Source organism: Leptodactylus fuscus, chromosome 5 (genome assembly GCF_031893055.1).
Source record: "Leptodactylus fuscus isolate aLepFus1 chromosome 5, aLepFus1.hap2, whole genome shotgun sequence".
Lineage (NCBI taxonomy): Eukaryota > Metazoa > Chordata > Amphibia > Anura > Leptodactylidae > Leptodactylus > Leptodactylus fuscus.
The window spans coordinates 170,235,602-170,257,425 of record NC_134269.1 but is presented as its reverse complement, the minus strand read 5'-3'; the positions used below and the strand labels follow the sequence as shown (position 1 = coordinate 170,257,425).

The window sequence follows — 21,824 nt, the reverse complement described above, 5'->3', positions numbered from 1 at the left end:
TCATGGAAATCCTCCCAAATTCAGTGGGACTAAGTCTAAGGGTATCTGGATAATGGAAATCCTCCCAAATTCAGTGGGACTAAGTCTAAGGGTATCTAGATCATGGAAATCCTCCCTAATTTAGCTGGACTAAGTCTAAGGGTATCTGGATAATGGAAATCCTCCCCTCTTCTGTTTTCTTTGTGGTCATACCTTTGATTTTTCCTGATGAAGCTCAATTTGAATATCTGTTAGTTTAGTCCTGAGGTCTTCATTTGCAGCTTGTAGAGCAAGTATGAGGGCTTCGGGCTTTTCGCCCTTGTTACGCCCCTTTTTGGACATGGTTTTGTCTTGCTGTAAGTGTCTTTGACTTCACTTCTCTCAGTAAGCCATCCCCAGTGGATGCTGAAGCTCCTGATTTGTTAGGATTTCAAGAAGAAAAATATTCTTCTCTTGTGGAAGCCCTTCAGAAAGAAAAAAAATATATCTTGATCAAATCATTGGAAAAAATATAGGTACATGACAGGAAATGAGCAAAGCCTATTCCAAAACAAATTGCAGATTAAAGGGATTTTCCATGAATATATTTAAACATTTTGACGATTAAAAGTTAAAACATTTTAGAAATACCAAAGTTTTAAAGATTTTTTCTAATCATCATAGTGACGACAGTCTGTTATCATGATCGGTTGCCTTTGGATATACCCATGAACTTTCGATGGACTGGGACTGGTCAGAAATCCCGCCATGATTTTCTTATTGAGAAGACGTTATCAGGAAGGGGAAGCTACATGCACGAAATGATAACACTGGAAAACACGCCGTGAATATCTTAAATGTCATTAAGTTTTTCTTAGGGAGCCTTCACACGGAGTAAACGCTCGCTCATTCTGAATGTAAAACTCGTTCAGAGTGAGCGGCGTAAAAACAGATCTCATTGATTTCTATGGGTGCCGGCGTACGCACGCTCCCCATTGAAATCAATGGGAGGCTTTTTTTACTTATTGCTTTCAATGTGATACGCACGTGTGATACCTAAGCTATCTATCTACTAATATCTATGTACTCTTCTGCTTCATCCCTGCTTTACCATATACTCAGCTCTGCTACATCTGAGATCTACATCTCAGATGTAGATCTCAGATGTAGCAGAACTGAGTATACGGTAAAGCAGAGACGAAGCAGAAGAGTCGATAGACAAGCCAATGTACAGTAATGCAGATGTAGCAGACTTCAGTATACGGCACAGCAGGGGGGGAAACAGAATAGTATAGTTCACTAGAAACAGAATAGTCCACTTACCTGCACAGATCCGCTGCCCCTCTCACTCCCCGTTCTTCTCGATCCAGTTCTCTCTCACTTAGGGGCAGTTCACACGGAATAACGATCTCATTGATCTCAATGGGGATTATGATCGTATAACGCACGTTATTTTACGCCCGTAATTTTGCGGCCGCGAAATTACGGGCGCAAAATAGCGCGCGTTATACAGTCGTAATCCCCATTAAAATCAATGGGATCTTTTTTGAGCGTGCAAACTCTGACACGCGTATACATGCCAGATTGCACACCTGTTTACTCTGTGTGAACTGCCCCATACAGGCCTTCAGAACATCGTGCGTCCCCCTAGCTTCCAGGTTAGTGTTACAGACCTAGGAAGAAGGCAGGGCTTGTGGCTTAGGAGAGTGTGGTCGGGTACTGGGAGGGGAATCGTGAATGATGCATCCGCCCACACTCTCCTAAGCCACAACAAGCCCCGCCTACTCCCAGCATCTCTAATACTAGCCTAGCGAGGTGGGGGCGTGCAGGTAAGTGGACACCAGGGGGGACTAAGTAGCCAGAGGATTTATTTTTTTAATCACTACACAGTGTGAAGTCTAAAAATTAAAGCTTTCAATTTTTGGAGTCCATGCTGTTTAGTGCATAGGATCATTTTTAAAATCCGATCATCGATTATTAAAAAAATCCCATTGACTTACATTAGGATCCGAATTGGGATCGGGTTGAATGGAAAATGATCGGAAATCGGATTTTAAAAACGATCCTGAAATCTCAAGATCGGCTCAACCCTATAAATTATTGATATATCATTCTCTACAAATTTTAAATATGGTTGTGTTCATGAGAAAACTCTTTTAGGCTAAGGCCCCACGTTGTGGAAACACAGCTTTTTTGTTGCAGATTTTGTTGCGGTTTTTTGAGCCAAAGCCAAGAATGGCTACAAATGGAATTGGAAATACATAGAAAGCTTTTATACTTCTAACTTCTGTTCAATCTAGTCCTGGCTTGGATCAAAAAACCACAACAAAACCTGCAACAAAAAAAGCTGTGTTTCGCAATGTGGGCCCCCAGCCTTAAGGAGGAGGCTAAATAAGCACCAGACCCTATTGTCCCAGCACAGGGCAGGCACACACCAGCGCCCGGTCTCTGCTTTGCAGGTTTCAGTCTTCTGCTAGAGAAACTAGACAGGAGATGGAAACCTTCAGTCAGTTTTCAAACCCATTCACTTGAATGGGTTTGCAAAGTGACCGCCCATGAGCATTTTGTGCATGTCCACGGCAAAACCGGTGTGTTTAACCGGACACAAAGTCGGACATGCAGGACTTTGTGTCTGGATAAAAAAAAAAATGGTTTCGCCGCAGAGAAGCATAAAATGCTCACGGGTGAACACTGACTGCCGGGTTTCCGTCTCCTGTCCAGTTTCTTGGGCAGAAGATGGAAACCCACAAAGCGGAGACCGGGCACGGTATATGAGTGTATAAACAAAAAGTGGTATTTTAGTTATAATGCATATTCAACTCATGAATACTTCATTAATAAAGAGCGAATATCTTCACAACAGGTTTATTCAAACAGCATAGGATACGAGTCCTATTTTCTTTCGCTACCTATCATTCATTGAAAATAGAAACAGATTGGTTGCTATGAGTATGTCAACTTTGACATGTTTAGGAATTAAAATCATTTTAGATTCCTGTCAATCTTTGCAGAAAAAATAGAGAAAAGTTTGGTTACTACAAATAAGTTACAAAAGATTATTAAAGTCTTCTTTAACATTATGGCAGCTTTATGGACTACATGTCAATGTATTATGGGTAAAATGACCTACACAGGGCTGTGTGAAAAATATTAATATCTCACCTTTGACTTCAACCATCTACATCCATTGTATCCAGCTCTCCGGTCCATATCTGTTGAGAAGAGAAATATAACATGTATAGAAAATTATTTGTCTGACGGATAAGACCAATAATGTCTACAAATGAGAAAACAAGTGTCACCATTACAAGGGTACTAGTAAAGTTAACTGCTGTGTGTCAGGTACTTGTTACCAAGTGGTATACAGACATGTACTACAAAAAAGGAGCATCAATACATAGTGAAAACCTAGTTGTAGTGTCGTTCCATACGGAAGACATTATAGCATGTAGGTACAGAGACTGACAATGACAAAGAATTTATAGGAATAGAATTGCAGCACCAAGTATGGAGAAAGCGACCACTGACACCGCTCCTCCTACTCTATAACATACTGCTGGCAGATTGCACTAAACTTTCAATGTGACAGGTTTCCTTTAAGCCCAGTATTGTAATAATGAATCATTGTTTCCCCTTGCAACTCAAAAGGCAGCCATTATATGAAAAAGTCATGGATAAGGTTGGCAACCAGTACAGAAGGTGAAAGTATAGGACCTCTGTTTCAATCTTATTATATTGCTTTGTGAAGGTCAGAAACACACAATGAATTCTCTACCATGGAAGGAAACGCAGCAAAAAAGCTTCGCTGCTAGCAGAGCAGAATGATCCTTGAGCTGCATGCATTACTGTCTATTATGTTAAATATGGGCAAGGCAAACATAGCTGGTATGCAGGCCAAAAGAAAGGGTAAGCCTTTGCCAAGAAGGAGCAGCATATGGCCAGAAGCAGAGGAGAAGAGATGGAGAAGGGAGGATTCATGTACAGTGTGCGGCTTATGTCTATTGAGCAGATGCTGACACAGCGCTATGGCACGCTGAAGGACTGCTGGCGAGCATCTGTGTTATCAAGATGAGTAAATGATATAGCAAAATCCTATAATATGTCATATTCTTAGGCGCTACATGCACTCCTTCTTCCTAATCCCTAAGCGTTGAGATACCACCATGTTATAAATGGCTTCTTAGATTTGGTAGTCTCACATATGACACCATTGACCTCTCCTCTGCCTTTGACACAGTCGACCACTCCCTCCTTTTAGAATTCTCTCATCACTTGGTATCTGAGACCTGGCCCTTTCCTGGATCTCCTCATACCTCACTGACCGCACATTCAGCGTCTCCCACTCGCACACCACCTCCTCACCACGCCCTCTATCTGTAGGTGTCCCCCAGGGCTCCGTCCTAGGACCCCTCCTGTTCTCCATCTACACCCTTGGCCTGGGCCAACTCATAGAATCTCATGGTTTCCAGTACCATTGCTATGCTGATAACACCCAAATATAAATCTCTGGACCAGACATTACCTCTCTGCTGGCCAGAGTTCCAGATTGTTTAACGGCTGTAGCCTCCTTCCTCTCCTCCCGCTTTCTCAAACTCAATATGGAGAAAACGGAGTTCATCATCTTCGCCCCAACCCATATGGCCCCTCCACGTGACCCATCTATCAAAGTCAATGGAACCACACTTACCCCTGTCCCACAGGCCCGATGCCTTGGAGTAACACTTGACCCCGACCTATCCTTCAAGTCACACGTTCAAACCCTCAACACTTCCTGCCGCCTCCAACTCAAGAACATCCACCGAATCCGCTCCTTCCTCACCTCGGAAATGACTAAGACGCTCATCCAGGCCCTCATAATCTCTGCCTAGATTACTGCAACACCCTTCTCCATGGACTCCCAGCTAACACCCTCGCCCCCCTCCAGTCCACCTTAAACTGCGCTGCTCGCTTAATCCACCTCACCCCCCGATCTTCATCGGCTGCTCCCCTCTGCCAACCTGTCCCTTCCATATATCTCTAACCTAATCTCCCGCTACTTGCCCACACGTAACCTCAGATCCTCCAATGACCTCCCACTCTGCTCTGTTCTCATCCGCTCCTCACACAACCGTCTCCAAGATTTCTCCTGTGCATCCCCCATACTCTGGAACTCCTTACCACGACACATAAGACTGACCCCCACAATCACAGGCTTCAAGAAGGTCCTGAAGACTCACCTATTCAGGAAGGCCTACAACCTCCAATAACACTTTTACCACACTGCCATCTGTAGTCTCCCCCTCTCCTTCTGTCTCTACCCCCCTTCCTTCATAGATTGTAAGCTCTTGCGGGCAGGGCCCTCTACCCCACTGTGCCAGTCGGTCACTGTTAGTTTTATATATGCCTGTATATTTTGTGTACTGTATGTAACCCCCAAATGTAAAGCACCATGGAATTAATGGTGCTATATAAATAAACAATAATAATAATAATAATAATTGTCAAAACCAAATTTTTGGGTAGCTCATGGAATACAGAACATCATGTAAGCCGACTATTTGACTTATATATATGGACATATATTAATCTCTGATGCTTATGTTTTCCAAAATTGTTTACATAGTGCCTTTATACGTGAAGAATATATGACGCTATATTACATGGGATACCCATGCTATGCAATGTATGGGCATCCAGGGCATTTCACATACTGATATTAAGAGTGGAAGTCATGCATGAGCTTTAGTATGCTTGCATACACCACCATACAGTTCTTTTGGTTTCCACATGGAAATTTTCAAAATGTTCTTTGGGATTGAAAGAGTTAATTTAGAACAACAGAAAAATGTTGGAAAAATCCATTAAATTAGCATATGTTTAAAATATTGATTACCCTCCAAAATGTATTACCCAGCAGGTTTCACTTCCATGAGTAGACCTGGCAATGTTTCCCCTAGCAAGACTTTCACTATCCCATTTGCAGGGCTAACAAATGTCCTTAGAAAAAATGGTGGGAAGATTCCTGCAATGAAATCCTCAGTGCTAACAATCTCAAGCAGATTGTCATTCATTATGTATCAGCGTCTGGGATGTATCTCTTTGGTAGAGTTGCCAGCCCCCTTTTTCTGAACAAGCAAAAATCACAGACAGTGACAATTTTTTTGGAGTCAAATTGGAAAAGCTTAAATGTATCATTAGGTTTGTGTGTAATATGTGCCTTAAGGTTGATACTGAATATTTCTGGTGGTCTATGGTAACATGAGATCAATTGTGATACCCAATGTACTTCTATATGTGTATATATAAACCCCCTCACTCTTGAATCAGGTGCCTGCTAATTTAGTACTCTAGTTTGGCTCTGATCTCTGATTGTGTAATGAATTGCTTTGTTTCTGGTTACTCGTTTTTCTGCTGAGTCTGCCTTAGAGTTGACCACTCGGAACTGAACCTTGGCTTTGTGTTGGATATTCATTTTTGTTTCCTGATTCTGCCTCTGATGAAATCTCTTGGTACTGACCATTTGCTTGCACATTTATTCTCCTGTTTCAGATCTGCCCTATATAATTGTGGGTTCTGGTTTCAGTTAGTGAAGCGTATATTTCCTCCACGGTTTCTAGTGGTGATAACTTTTACATCAAATTCAGTAAAGTCCATCTGGGATTGCAGTTGGCACTGATAAAGGCAGAGACTGGGTCTATCGTGTTATCATGTGCTATGTATTTTGGGAACCTCTATGCAGCAGGTAGATACCGTATTAGTGAGCATCTGATTTGTGAGCTGAGATATTTGGCGGGAGCTCCGGATTGGCTAACCTCTCATTGAATATTCTCTAGTTTCCACAGTTTTCTGTAGGATGGCATAGCTTTCTTCGGTTCTTTCCAGGTATCCTGGTATTTCTTGTATATTCTATTTTATCTAGCTTATTTCAACCATGCCCATTATTATCAACATGTAGTTATATAATTTTTTTTTTCAACTACTACACATTCGGCCCTCCTGCAAGTTTTGGGGGTATTTGAGTAGTGGTAGATGTTGTTAGTACCCAGGAAAGTTGACTGCTGTACGTGGTCCAGTTCTGTTGTCTAATGTCTTGCTGCCACTGTCACTCCTATAGTTTTCCATATAAAAAAACCAAACATATATACTGCATGTTTTTTAACATGGTGCTTAGTTTTTGTAGGATCCATATGTCCATTGTCTATATCCATTGTCTATGCTATTCTATACAGTAAAAACATAAAAGAATATATACTGACATACTATATAAAAACCTGGTGAATTCCAACAGGCCACTTTTTTGTTGCCTCGTAGGTGAATGGGGATCTATGGATACATTTCACACATGTGCCAAACGTGCACTACAAATGCAGACTGAGCCTGCTATTCGGCAGTGGCAGACCAAGGAGAAAGACCTTCTTGGACAAGCAATCTGTGACTCGGTGCTGTCACAGGAAGGGATGAGCAACACGTACTGTATGTAGCACCACTGACCTGTGTACAATGGTACAGCTTGGACATTACAATGTGACTGTTATACACACAGTATTTACAGGCATGTGGCTAAAAATTCCAATTGATTTGCATCAGAACTGCAGTGTAATAATAGTAACTGCTGTCTCTTGTCTATCCGTATCCAGGTATTTATCCAGATACTATTATGCTACATCTAAACTGCCTGTAGATATACAATAGTAAAAGATGGAAATGTCCGTCAGACTGCCAAAAATCTACACTGAATGGATGGATCAGGTGATGAGGAAAGTCTGTGTTAGAGAGAGAGAGTGTTCGGGCTGCTTACACTGCAGCATCTTGTCAGCTCTCCTTTGTGCAGCTTCTTCTTGGTACAACTGCAGTGCAGAATCTTAATGAGGTTGTCATAGCTGGGTGCAAAACTCTACAGCTGTCATCCGAGGTACCAAGGAAATGAGTATCGGCATGCTACATAATAATAGATTTCTTCCATGATGCACCATTTACATACACAGCAGCTACATCCTCAATCAATACTGGACTCCTAAATATCACATTACAGCGAGACAGTTAGCTGGCAATTGTTTTGTTTTTTTTCTAGCAAAGTAGAATCATGGTTACCATATACTTTATATTTATCTATGGGAGATTAATTACTTCTCACCACGTTTTCTAAACCATATGAATAGGAAATTTGCAATATGGTTGAAGCACTGCACTTATCGTTGAAGCAATACAATATTTAGACTCATGATACAATCCCTACACTAGAGGCACTACAGGGGATCTATTCATAAACTGTTGCGTCATCACCCATTCGGATTCCTGCGCCATCCTCTGGCCTTCATTGTACGGCGCAGGAGGCGTGTCCACTCATGATTACCTACTCCCAGACTCTTGTCACTCTGTGTTGGCATAGTTAGGGTTAACTTTTGTATGTTTGACATTGACAGCTTATCTGCCAATCAAGCCTGGGACAGGTTCTGGTTGGCTCCTTGCTGTATATGCCCCCTGTTTTAGACAGAAATGCAAAATGTGCTGCAACCGTGATGATGCTATTATTAGAAGAAAAGCTGGTAGGACAACATGTATGAAGCCTTACACGGCCAGAGAACAGGCTGCCCAGCAATATTCTGAAGATAATTCAACTTCTGATGAAAATTCAGGTAGCCTTTAAATGCACAGACGTCCATAAACTACAAGGCACATATCATTCATAATCATAAGGTATCGCAATAAAGTAATAAGAATAGACTTTTAGAAGGGTAGTTTTCTCAATGAAGAGGGTTTGGGTGTTACAGATATAAATTTATGTGAAACTTGCCAGTGGATATATTGGTAGTTTGTGGACAAGAAGCTTTGAGTCAACGTGATGGCTCTAGCAAAGGAAATTTGGTGAACTTTTGTTATCTAAGAGCACCAAGAAGATGGATACCTTCCCAACTGCAAAGTCAACTTGCAAGGTTCTGTCAATGATCATACTGCAGATTAACAGTTATAACAACCAGTAGAACATCTGTGTTCCTCGTCCTCCTCATCCACCCTCCAGGACTTCTGCCATGTCTCTGAGCTTTCTCTATAGCCAGATGACAACCAGTTCTGTCCGGTCCAACATACTAGGGAACACTGGAGCACATTTACAAAGACTGGCAATATTCACGCCAGTCTTCATAGCCCCAGAGTTGGTGGAGGGTGTGCCTTGTATATAAACACACACCTCTTCATAAATGAGGAATACCCTCCTCCGGGGGATATGTATGCCAACTAACATCATACGTCTACCCCAATGTATGAAAACATATATATCATGTAAGGTGGGTATCCTCTTCGAATTCCTCTTCATTTTCCAAAGTATGAATGGCCCCAAAGGGTGAGTTCACACAGGGTTTTTTAGACCGGATTTTGAAGCAGAATCCACCTCCAAATCACTTTTTTTTTTTTTTTTTTTTGCCGCTCGCAGAGTAAAGAATCGAGCTGCCCTTACTTGCCCTTACTTGCCGCAGATTCCACTGAATCCGCCGCAGCGTCCGCAGCGCGACACTTCCTCTCGACTAGGTCCATTCATTTGGGCCTAATCTGGAACGGAATGCCGTGACTGGATACTGATACACTGCACCCGCATCCAGTCACAGCTAGACGTTTTTTTGGACCGGATTCTGAGGTGGCCGCCGCGTCAAAATCCAGTCCAAGGTCCTATGGGGCCACACGGTGGCTCAGTGGTTAGCACTGCAGCCTTGCAGCGCTGGAGTCCTGGTGTTCAAATCCCGCCATGGGCAAAAAAACCATCTGTAAGGAGTTTGTATGTTCTCCCCGTGTTTGCATGGATTTCCATCCCATATTCCAAAAAAGACATACTGATAGGGAAAAAATATACATTGTGAGCTCTATGTGGGGCTCACAATCTACATTAAAAAAAAAAAAAAATCCGGTCCAAAAAACCCAGTGTGAACTTACCCTAACAGTGTTGTTTTTGCCTTCCTAAGTTGTAACCATATAACAGTTGAGTTGGGCAGTCTTATTTTATCCCACTGTGTAACTATGGTATGTAATATAAATTCCTATCACTTCCCCTCCCCTCCAATAACCCAGTAAACATGCACCCACATTTGTTCAATGGACTTAAAGTAGGTACTTAAGAATGACTGGTCAACTTGAAGAGAAGAATCTCAAGTGGGATTAGCGCTGCTTCAGAGAATCACTCATCTTTATCGAGGAAGTCAAAAGAACATGTGAAAAATGTCTGGAGAGGATATGAAGAAACTCATTTTATGTGGTTATTTTTGGATAAATCTGTAAGGGTGGTAAATTCTAGGAGGACATTGATAAACGTAACAAATGAATGCCTTAGAATATTGATATGAGTTTTATAGGTATAGATATAGTCATGTGTAACTTGACATGACCTCAGCTGTGACCTTGCCGTTTGTAAAGTGATCACTGCTGAGGACTGTGATTGGCTGCAGTGGTCACCTGACTTTTAAACAGAAGCATGGAGTCTCCGACACGGGAAATGGTTTCAGCCCCAAGTGTGGATTATAGGCTCATTACTGGCCCATAAAAGCCTGCACTTCAGGGCAGATCCTGGGAGGAGAGGAAGTGACTGGGGCTGTCCTGACACTGAGTATTTGTGTATGGTATGGTGTTTTTTGGTTTGGCTGGTAGTAAGCCACACATACAGTTAGTGTTTTCTGTTTAGTTAGCGCTCAGACGAGCAGGATTTTGGTTTGACATTATTTTGCCTGAAGTTAAAGCTGTATTTTATCTTGCTCATTTTTGTGCCTGACGTAAAGGTTTATTTATTTAGCTGTTTTTCTTAAATAAATCACTTTGCTTCAAGATTTGTGTCACTGTCTCTGACTGATTGGGTCCTCACCACTGCTTCTACCGAGCTACCTTCCCCACACAGTATTTGTTAAACCGATAATCTGGGTGCCATAATAAATACAACTGGATAAATAGATGTGTCAATTTCCCTAAAGATGGTTGAGACAAATGTAACATTCCTGCAGAAACCCTCCCAGGAAATGAATCCACCATCTCTCCTTAAATAACTGCACTGTGGCTAGAATAGTAGAGATGCCAATGCTGGTATTCAGGGTAGTCATGTGCGTTGTACGATAAGGCTTATCTTGTAAGTATGTCATCACTATAAAATATATTAAAGGGGTTTTCTGGGATTTATATACTGAGGATCTACCCTTAGAATAGGTCATCAATATCAGATTAACGCTGCTGAGTAGCTTTATATTGAGAGCTGTGGCTGCCAGAACCATTCTGATGGAGAGAATTCTGTAAACTTTGCAGTATTCTACAGAAAAATAGCTTTTATTCTGCATACAAATTAGGTTCTTCACGTCAAGTGAGTGGTGAGCTAATGGAAAAAGCCATGCTCCCACTCCCCAACCCAGCGCCTCCGCTAAGAATGATGTCCCTCAGTCCTAATCCTGCAATGATGTTAGCAGGGTCGAGTGACATCAAATACAGATGTGACACCATGTTGGAGCATGGAGAGATTGACTTCTACTGTTAACTCTTCACACACTTGACATAAAACAGGAGAAACCCTACAAAGTACTGGTGGTACTTTAGGGGATGAAAACGAGTCAATAGGTTCCCATTAAGTAACTGCTCCATAGACATCTACGTTCTATGTTCTTCATGCTTGACGTTATTAAAACAGCTATAGTATATCAGATTTAGTAGGCAGCTTAAAGGGGATGCCTTCTTTCAGTCCAATATTGAGAGACAAATGTTATTGTTTATATAATAAAAAAATGTACAATTTTCCAATATACTTTCTATATTAATTCTTCATGGCTTTCTAGATCTCTGCTTGTTGTAACAATCAGTCCATGGTCATGTGACATACGGTCCATGGTCATGTGATGAGCACACAGGTGCACAGCTTGTTACCAGGCAGATGTCTGATTACTGTGCTGTGAGTATAATGAGCTGTGCACCTGTGTGTCCATCACATGACCATGGACTGTATGTCACATGACCATGGACTTATCTCTATCCCCTGGGAATAAGCAGAATGAATGGAAGCAAGCAGAGATCTACAAAATCATGAGGAATTCATACAGAAATTTTATTGGAAAATTGTATAACTTTTTCATTATACATACAGTAACATTTGTCTCTGAATATTGTTCTGAAAGTTGACAATCCCTTTAAATACTATTATATGATGGGTTGTAATTTCAGAATGCTTTCACCAACCACGCAATTGCCACACGTGTATATAGTGGTCCCTGAAGTTACAATGGCCTCAGGTTACAATATTTTCACCATACAATACTTTCCTGCTACAGGCACGGAGCATGAGCATATCCCTGGTAATACTCCCTTATGATTGAAGAACATGTAGAGCAGGCATGTCACACAAGGAAAGTGAGTGGTGGATTGGGGCGGCCCTGCTGGACGCAGCGCTGCTCCAGCGGCCGCCCCTCAGCCTTCGCAGAGAGCAGGTCTCCCTGCCTGCTCCGCTCCGTCCCCTCCTCCCTCCACTCCGCCCCCTCCTCCCCACACGCCGGGTGACGTGGCCACGTAATCAGGCCTGCACCCGACGTGTACCTGCGTCCTACGCGGTCTCACAAGACCGCTGCACAGGCTGAAAAGCAGAAGCAGGTAAGCTTCTGCAGAAGAAATTGTGATTTTTCAAGTATTTAACCCCTATCCTACGGATAGGGGATAAATACTAGATTTATGATGATGGGGGGGGGGGGGTTGGAGTGCTGGGGAAGGGTTGGGGTGCTGGGGGAGGGGGGCTTTTTGATGTCTATCTGGCCCTTCCTTGGGCTTGAGGACTGTTTTTTTTTCCCACCCACCTTTTAATTCTTTCACTTGGGGGTTAATTGGAGCATTACAGTCTGTAGTGCTCCTATTAACCCCCAAGCGAAAGAATTGCAAGTGGGTGGGAAAAAACAGTCCTCAGGCCCAAGGCAGGGCCCGACATCCAGAAGCCCCCCCCCCCCAGCACTCCAACCCTTCCCCAGCACTCCGACACAATAATGGTGTCTGCCAGCTTTAACTGAGGTGCCATTTTACCGGCAATCGCAGGCACCCAGAGCAAGATTCGGGGCCTGCGTGCATTTTTATGGCAGCCGGGAGCCTTGTGAGGCTCCAGCCTGTCATTCTATACTTTCTATTGTAGGCTACTCTATGTAGCCTGCAATAGAAATGCCAGATTTTTGCGATGCATGGTATTAGTGATCAGTCCCCTAGGCCCTAGCCATTAGCTGCTGTGAGCGGCCCTCGCAACAACCTCTTGTTACTCATGTGGCCCTCGGGGTACCCTGAGTTTGACATGCCTGATGTAGAGCATGTCGGTGCTTATTGACAATGGCAGTACTACATGTTCTGTACTGTTCCATAGCTTCAAAAGGTGAGCTGATCCCTTGGACACCAGAAGACAGTAGCTCGATTTCATTATTACTAAAACCAGATTCAGCCCGAAATTTTCAAGTGAATCTGAAATTTTTGTGGTTCAATGCACTTGAACTGGCTGAAATGGTGGTCACTAAATTAAATCATGGAGAAAGCAGAGAAGAATCACATGACCTCAAGGATTAGGTGGGCTTTCCCATAATACCTTGCAAGCAGCCCTTATGATAGAGGACAGGCAATCATTAGGGGGTATGGAAGACCATCCCACTCCTCCCTCTGGTTATTCTTGTAGTTAGACCACATCCAAAACTAACATACTTGTCATTGTCGTTATCGTCAATATCGAAGTCTGACCCCAACTCTTCAACTGTCAACACTGAAAATAAAATGGAACAAGAATACATTTCCCGTCATCCATGAATACAACAACTGAAATTGCATCTGGCAAACTTGTTAGTAGTACAGCCACTGCCATTCCACTTAGTGGATTTAATTGCCTTTAGGCAACTGATAGCGTATGGCCACTCTCTATGGAGTATTCCTAGCCACCATTGTTTCTCTAATAAAAGTGTCCTTGCTTTATACTCTTACAGATAATATGGGTCATTGCTTTCAGTTATCAATTGTACAATAAATCCATCATTACAACATCCTTTGGCAGTGACTTCCATAGTCGTACTACTTTCACAGTAAAGAATCCTTGTCTATGATGGTGAAATGTTCATTCCTTTAACTTTGCTTTTGTGACTCTCTGAGCCATAACTTTTTTCTTCTCTGTCTTAAAGTGCCATGTGAGCACAATTGTTGCAGTGGCTTTGCCCTAAGCCCGAGGCCTAGAAGTTTGAAGCCACCGCCAGAGGCGAAGAGAGGCCGTTCCAGAAGAAGATAGAGGCGGCGCTGGACAGTTCTCTGGCAGCATTGGAGATACCCGCAGTGCTGTTTGAGCGCTGGGGCCCGCCAGGGGCCCGCCAGCCCCCAGTGCTGCAAGAGAACTCATTTGCATACCGACGAAAACCAGGATTTCTACGGAACGGCAGCATGGAGAAGACATCTAAACGTAGGAGAATAGCCTTTCTTAAGGCTATTCCTATGTGTTAGGGATAAAAATTGAGTTTTAATGATAGGATCCCTTTAATAAGGCTCCTGGTTGTCATCATGACCGGGCAGCTCTTGCAATCCTAACCGTGGGAGTCGTTCCAGCAAAAGAACAGGAGGAGGCAACCAGGGGTGAACCTGCCCCTTTCGCCGCCCGAGGCGAACTACAGAAAGCCTCCCCCCCTGCCGGCTGAGCGGAGGGGCGTGGCAAATTGAAGGGGGCGGGGCTTAGCGCCGTTCGCCAGCAGAGAGCAGGCACAGAGAGGGCCTACTCTCTGCCTGAGCGTGAGGGGAGGCTGCTGGAGCAGCGCTGCTCCAGTGGCTTCCCCAAACCACCGCTCAGTGCTAAGCCAGTCCAGGACAGCTTGTCCTGGACTGGCTTAGGTTAGCAAAAATGCCGCCCTCCCTGGGGCCCTGGCATAGCGCCGCCTGAAGCGCTCGCTTCAGGTTGCCTCATGGGAGGTGCGGCGCTGGAGGCAACCAAGGGGCAATAAAGGTGGGCCTGCAATCGATATGGGCTCCGATCATGGGTATTACAGTTGAGTCTCTGCTGTATAATACCTATATTTAAACACCCAACTTTCACTGTAAAAGTATGGTGGAGGTCAGGAAAGGGTTAAAATCTGTTGCAGAGAAGCTAGAGTTATCAGTGGGTGACTGCTCTATTCTTATACCAACACTATATTACGTGACTATTATTTAAGCAGCTGCCTTACATTTTCTTATGGGAAACTAGCAGATGACAAATGTAACATGTTTGCAGCAGCTGTAAAATATAGATATCGATACACTGGCAAATCCTTTGTCGTATTGTTCCCAAACTTTAAGTACAGATCCCACATGGATTAGTCTCAGTCACTTTTCCTATTTCTGCCACTTTGCAGATAATTCTATATAGCAAAGTTTCCCTTTTACAAACTCCAAAATGCTCATTGAAGAACTTACATCAAGGATATACTTTTCAGCGTACGCCAGTCCTTGCATGTATGTGGCCTCTACTTCTAACAGATGGCGTGATTTGGCATGTGTTGAGGTATGCCAATTGTGCTGACAACCTCAAGCTGTGCTACAATCACATACAATTATAGATGCCAGTGTGGCACAGGCCAGCACATGCCATCAAGTGCTGCTTTATACTTCATGATGCAAATATTAAAGAAAATTTCCACCTTTTTAGCTTCAACACCATTTTGCTTTTTTTATATACATAAGTACAGAAATCTGTGCAGATAAATGTCTTTATTTATTTCTTATAGTTGCTGTAAGTCAAATTCCTTAACATATTGCCAAGTGCCTATACTACTAGGGGCAGCACAATAATATATCAGTATACAGCAAGCTCATAAGTCCCCACTAGGGACAGCTGCAGGGTGATAGAATTTCAATATTGAAATGGATTTTCCAGAATTAGAAAAAAATACGGCTGATTTCTTTCACAAGCAACACCACACCTGTCCATAGGTTATTTTGCATTGCAGTTACAGTAGCAAACACAACATACAGGCAGCTGTATTGTTGATAGAAAACGAACAGCCATGTTTTTTAGTCCTGCAAAAAAATGGGGGAATTTAATATAGACACTGTGTCAGTTTTTCTGATGTTAAAAATTCCCAACTTTTCACAAATGAGTGGGGCACGGATATGGCTCACACTAGTGTTCAAGTTTCCTTCCTTCGGGTCCGCTTGGGGACCCGAAAGATGGAAACCCTATCCTCTTACAAAGTGGTTACGTGCGGAAACCTGTGGACCCTGTGAGAAAGTGACAAGCAGAGTACTGGAATCTTGATATATCTCCCTCCAGGTTTCGGGTGGTTTCAACTTAAAAAAAAGTAACCCTGAGTCCGGTGAGACAATATTGCTCCTGTTTTGTTTATGTGGCTGGAAGTAAGCCACATGTATAGTTACGCTAGGTTCACACCTGCGTTCGGCACTCCGTTCTGTTGTTTCCGTCTTCTGCATGCAAGAAGACGGAAACCACAGACTGGGTCCGGCCGTGAGCGGCGGTGACCGTTTTATGCGCTCCGCCACAAAACCGTTTTTTTAAATGAGTACTGCATGTCCGACTCTGTGTCCGGATTAAAAAAAACTGGTTTTGAGCATAAAACGCTCACCGCCGCTCACGGCCGGACAGCTTTCTCACCCATTGAAATGAATGGGTGGGAAAGAGTCCGGCAGGTTTCCGTATCCTGCCTTTGTTTTGTGCAGGAAACGGAAACCTGCAAAACGGAGACCGGGCGCAGATGTGAACGAGCCCTGAGGTTAACATTGCTGTTTAGTTAGTTGCTCAGACGAGCAGGTTTTTATTCTGTTTTGCCTGAAGTTAAGGCTGTATATTGTTTTGCGGCTTAAAGAGGACCTTTCACCATCTGGGGCAAATGCGGTTTAATACACCGCTAGAAAGCTGACAGTGCTCTGAATTAAGCGCACGTTCCGTGCCCCCCGTGAAGAACTATCGTGCCGGTACCATAGTTCTTCACTTCCACAGTCAGTCAGGAACGCCCTTCCTCACAGCAACATTTATAGCGCTGTACTGTGAGAGCGGTCGTTGATTATCGCCCAGCCATGAAGCTGAGCGGTGAGGAACGCTCCCCCAGTACTCATCTATAGGCGCTACTGTGAGGAAGTCAAGGTTTATTTATTTTCTGTTTTTTTCTAAATAAACCAGTGTGTTGCATATTTTGAGTCCCTGTCTTGACTGTTTCAGTCCGCACTACTGCTCTTACCGAGGTGCCTTCCCCACACCCCATAAACTATAATATTATAAAATTATAGGTCAAATCTACGCCAGTGTGATTCAAGCTTATGGTGCATGGAGGACAAGAGATACATCTCACATCAGCAGACTGGAGGTCAAGACTGACTTATGAAATGCCAGTCTTCATAAAACTCCCCCTTGGTTGTTTTGGGCGTCTGTATGCCCACTTAAAGATAATTTGTAAAATGAATGTTTGTCCTGAGGATGACATGATGGATGATAATAGGTGGAGGGGTCTTCATCAGAGACATTCAGGTGGGACAGCATTAGTTGTATTGTTACTTCCTGATCATAAAGGAAGCATACACAGGCACTTTCCCCGGATCGATCTATACTGTGTAACATAACAGCCCAGGACAGGTTTATTTTTATCGCTGCTGCCGACTCTATAATGCATGCTATGCCAGACGTGGAGCTGAATGTCAGAGAGAATATTGAGATAATGCTGCCGGGCTCTCTAGGGTTCATTGTCAAATAAAAGCTTTCAAGTGAAGGGTATTGTTCTGCTTCTTAGAGATCCTCCTCTGTAAGGCTAAGTATTTCAGCTTTTATTCTACTCAGCTTGTTCTACATATGTGAGCAAGGCTTTGTCTGGGTTATTGACAGCTGAGGTCTCTATATAATATTAAACTGTGCTTGAGTTATTCTTACATCTTACCATATAAAATAAGGGATGGAATTCTCGGATAACCAGAACACTAGCATGTCCACATTCTGTACAGTGTCTATACCATGGCAGTTCTATAAATCTATTATAAAAGCGATATACAATATATACTATAGTCATCACTGTTCCCTCTGAAATCTTGCCTCTACTTCCCTCAATCACAGAGACATGTCATAGCTCAACCTGGGGAAGTATATATGATGATTACGGACCTATGAGTACAGGGGTAAAAGCTATATACCCATGGTGGCTCAGTGGTTAGCACTGTAGCCTTGCAGTGCTGGAGTCCTGGTGTTCAAATCCTGCCAAGGGCATAAAACCATCTGCAAGGAGTTTGTATGTTCTTCCCGTGTTTGCATGGATTTCCATGCCATATTCTAAAATAAAGACATACTGATAGGAAAAAATGTACATTGTGAGCTCTGTGTGCGGCTCACAACCTATGCTAAAAAATAAATAAAAATAATGGACTGTCATGTAGTGTGGATAGCAACATTCAGTTTGTCGATATGCATGCAACATTTCCTATACTGTCAGATGAGCTATATCTCTGCATACCTATATTGCTGGAGTTTTGCTTTAATTCTATAAAATCTTTTCATTCTGGAGCATCTACAGAACTTAATCCATAAAGCCTAATTTGGGATATGGCTACCATTGAGCTCCAGTACTTCTTCCAGAATACTATCCATTATTTGTGTTGCCCTACACCTGTTCAGACCCAGTACACACACGCAGAAGGCCACATACTGTACAACATTTTAGTGATCAAACTCCAAAATCTACTACACAGTCCAGTCATATTAATGTGACCAGCGCCTACTTTTGACGTCAATGTTAAATAACCAATCGCAGAAGGCACGTGTCATCAGCCATCTGGGTGCACTCATCATTGTGGAAGGCACGATGGATCAACACAAGTATGCATCTATCCTTGCGGACCATGTTCACCCCTACATGTGAAATGTTTTTCCTCAGGATGATGGTATCTACCAGCAGGACAATGCGATGTGTCATAAATCTCGCAGTGTACGTGCGTGGTTCAAGGAGCACCAGGATGAGTTTACCGTACTCCCTTGGCCAGCAAATTCCCCGTATTTGAACCCAATTGAGAATCTGTGGGACCACTTCGATTAGGTTGTTCTCGCCATGGATGCTCAACTGCGTAACCTAGCCCAGCTGGCCACGGCACTGGCGTTGGCATGGCTCAACGTCCCCTCTCTTCCTGCACGTCGCGCAGCGGTCCGCTCTGCCAAAAAGGTGGTTATTCTGGATTTTAACAGGTGGTGACATTAATATGACTGGACTGTGTACATCAAGTTTACAAACATATGGCAATTTTAGGAATTTGCTGCACATAGGGTAAAATTTGCTATTTCACTTAAGAAAAATGATGCCAGATACAATTGTTATACTTTTCCCAGTCACTTTATGGCAGTATCCCTGTAAATCACAGAAAAAATACCAGAAACCAAGAATATGATAATTACAGTAACATAAGAGCTTGATATCATTAAACATGGCTAAAAGAGCAAGCCCATCATTCAGCTGGACGCAGGGTTATGAAAGGACACAGGCTCATGTACGGACTGTCAATGTTAAGTGAATAAATGCGGCAGCACTACAAGTGCAAAGCATCAGAGTCAGGAAGGATAAGGGATAAGTGATTCCTCGAGTAAAAGACGCATACGACAAGCAAACATTTAGATGGCATCCCAGAAGAACGAGGGCAGGAATGTCGGGAATTGCACCACTTTGTTTGATTGGAGCTGTAACTGCTGACATGAGCATCTAATGGATATTCAGAGGTGAACCTGCATTAGCTGTATGGTATACGGAGGGAGAATACTAGTACTTCATCACTATTAGCAAGATTCTATTCATATTCTATGTAATAGAGCACTGGACATAAACATAATACATAGAATATTGTACTGCTGCACAGGCCACATTAGACTAAGGCTGGTAGAGAGGCCTTTGGGCCCCAAGAGGCTCCAGGGCCTGGTAGCAATTGCTACCTCTGCAACCACTATAGCTAAGCCCCTGAGTCCAGGGAATTCTATTATTGCCAATATTATGTGCGATCAGAATGGCTTTCTGTCATGCAGGGGCATTTCTGATGGGGAAAGGTAATTCCAATATAAAACCTGCAGGACTGCTATGAATTCAACCCAACACTGCTGCTCAAGAATCATAGCTAGACTTTTCTTCCCCAGGGCAAAGACTCAGTTCACCTGGGCAGATAGGCTTGTTTGGACTCCCATCCAGCACCCAGGGCAATATACCCTACCACCCTTCCCTAGCTATGCTCCTGCCTTTAGGCAACAGCATGAGAACTGCATGAAATGTATTTTCTTAAAGTAATTATTATTATTATTATTATTGTTTATTTATATAGCACCATTAATTCCATGGTGCTTTACATTTGGGGGTTACATACAATATACAAAATATACAGGTAGATATAATACTAACAATGACTGACTGGCACAGTGGGGTAGAGGGCCCTGCCCGCAAGGACTTACAATGTATGAGGGAAGGGGGTAGAGACAGAAGGTGAGAGGGGGAGACTGTACAGATGGTGATATGGTGACAGTAGTGTTATTGGAGGTTGTAGGCCTTCCTGAATAGGTGAATCTTCAGGGCCTTCTTGAAGCCTGTGATTGTGGGGGTCAGTCTTATGTGTCGTGGTAAGGAGTTCCAGAGTATGGGGGATGCACGGGAGAAATCTTGGAGACGGTTGTGTGAGGAGCGGATGATAGTGGAGCGGAGTGGAGGATCTGAGGTTACGTGTGGGCAGGTAGCGTGACATTAGGTTAGAGATATATGGAGGGGACAGGTTGTGGATGGCTTTGTATGTTAACGTTAGTAGCTTGAATTCTATTCACTGGGCAATAGGTAGCCAGTGAAGTGATAGGCAGAGAGAAGCCACCGATGAAGAAGGGGGGGCGAGGTGAATTAAGTGAGCAGCACAGTTTAATAAAAGAAATAACACAAACCTTACCAATCCCCCATTGTTCTCAATGACATCCCGATACTGATATGTGACATCTAAAATCAGTAATAGGGTGCAGTAGTCACATGGCGGTCTAGCTCATCATGCTGTGACTTTAGTAGTACTGACAAGTCACCATTACAGCCAGTGATTGGTGGCAATGGTCACATATCTCTATTGATTACTGAAGGCCAGCACATGGACACCAACTAGAGCCTAGGGAGCAAGAGAAGGAGAGTGGTAGGGTAAAAATAAAGGGAATATTACCTATTTTATTATTAACAAGTAGCCATGGGGATCCATAGATCAGCTTGAATGAGGTCCCCACCATCTAAAAAGTACAATATACAGTTACTGTGCCATTTCAAAGTGAGCTGGGGCACATCTGGCTCAGGGGCGCACCAGGGACTCAACAGTGGGCCTGGTTACATCCATGTTATACATCATTCTATGTGGTCAGAGATTACATTTCCTCTGTGACTCTCTGAAAAATTTGAGAGAAACTACTTCAGTTAAATGTTCTTTTAATAATGTATTTTTAATATTCACTTTATATATATAATTCAGGACTGGCTTATTGGTGCACCTCTGCCAATGTGAAAAGCAAGTGCAGAGAGGGGCAACACAGTGGCTTGGTGGTTAGCAATGCAACCTTGCAGCGCTGGAGTCCTGGGTTTGAATCCTGCCAGGAACAACATCTGCAAGCAATTTGTGTGGATTTCCTCCCAGTCTGCAAAGACATACCAATAGGAAAAAATGTACCCTATATGGGGCTCACAATCTACATAAAAAATAAAAAAAATAAAAAAAAAGAATTTTCCATAAACCAAAACACTAAAAATCCTTCTTCCACCACCTAATCCCATTCTTAAAGTGATAAACCCCAGTAGACAGTGATCCTTCCAACTTCTGTCAACTTGTTGTGGCTGGGAAAATTCCTCTTACCAGGTTTATGGCACTCATAACAACACGGTCCTCAGTCACATTGTTCATAAGATTGTAAAAAGACAATGGTC

At 43.1% G+C, this 21,824-nt stretch overlaps 1 protein-coding gene across 1 annotated transcript in view; it reads right to left on the bottom strand.

Moving 5' to 3' along the window:
* The window catches only part of JAKMIP2 (janus kinase and microtubule interacting protein 2), a 74,932-nt gene that overhangs the window by 33,266 nt on the left and 19,842 nt on the right, over nt 1-21,824 (bottom strand). The window contains exons 2-3 of the mRNA XM_075274717.1: nt 3,121-3,170; nt 193-443 (exon numbers count right to left, since the gene is read on the bottom strand). Of these exons, the coding sequence (XP_075130818.1) occupies nt 193-321 (129 nt within the window). The 5' untranslated portion in view covers nt 322-443; nt 3,121-3,170. The remainder of the gene's footprint in view (nt 1-192; nt 444-3,120; nt 3,171-21,824) is intronic.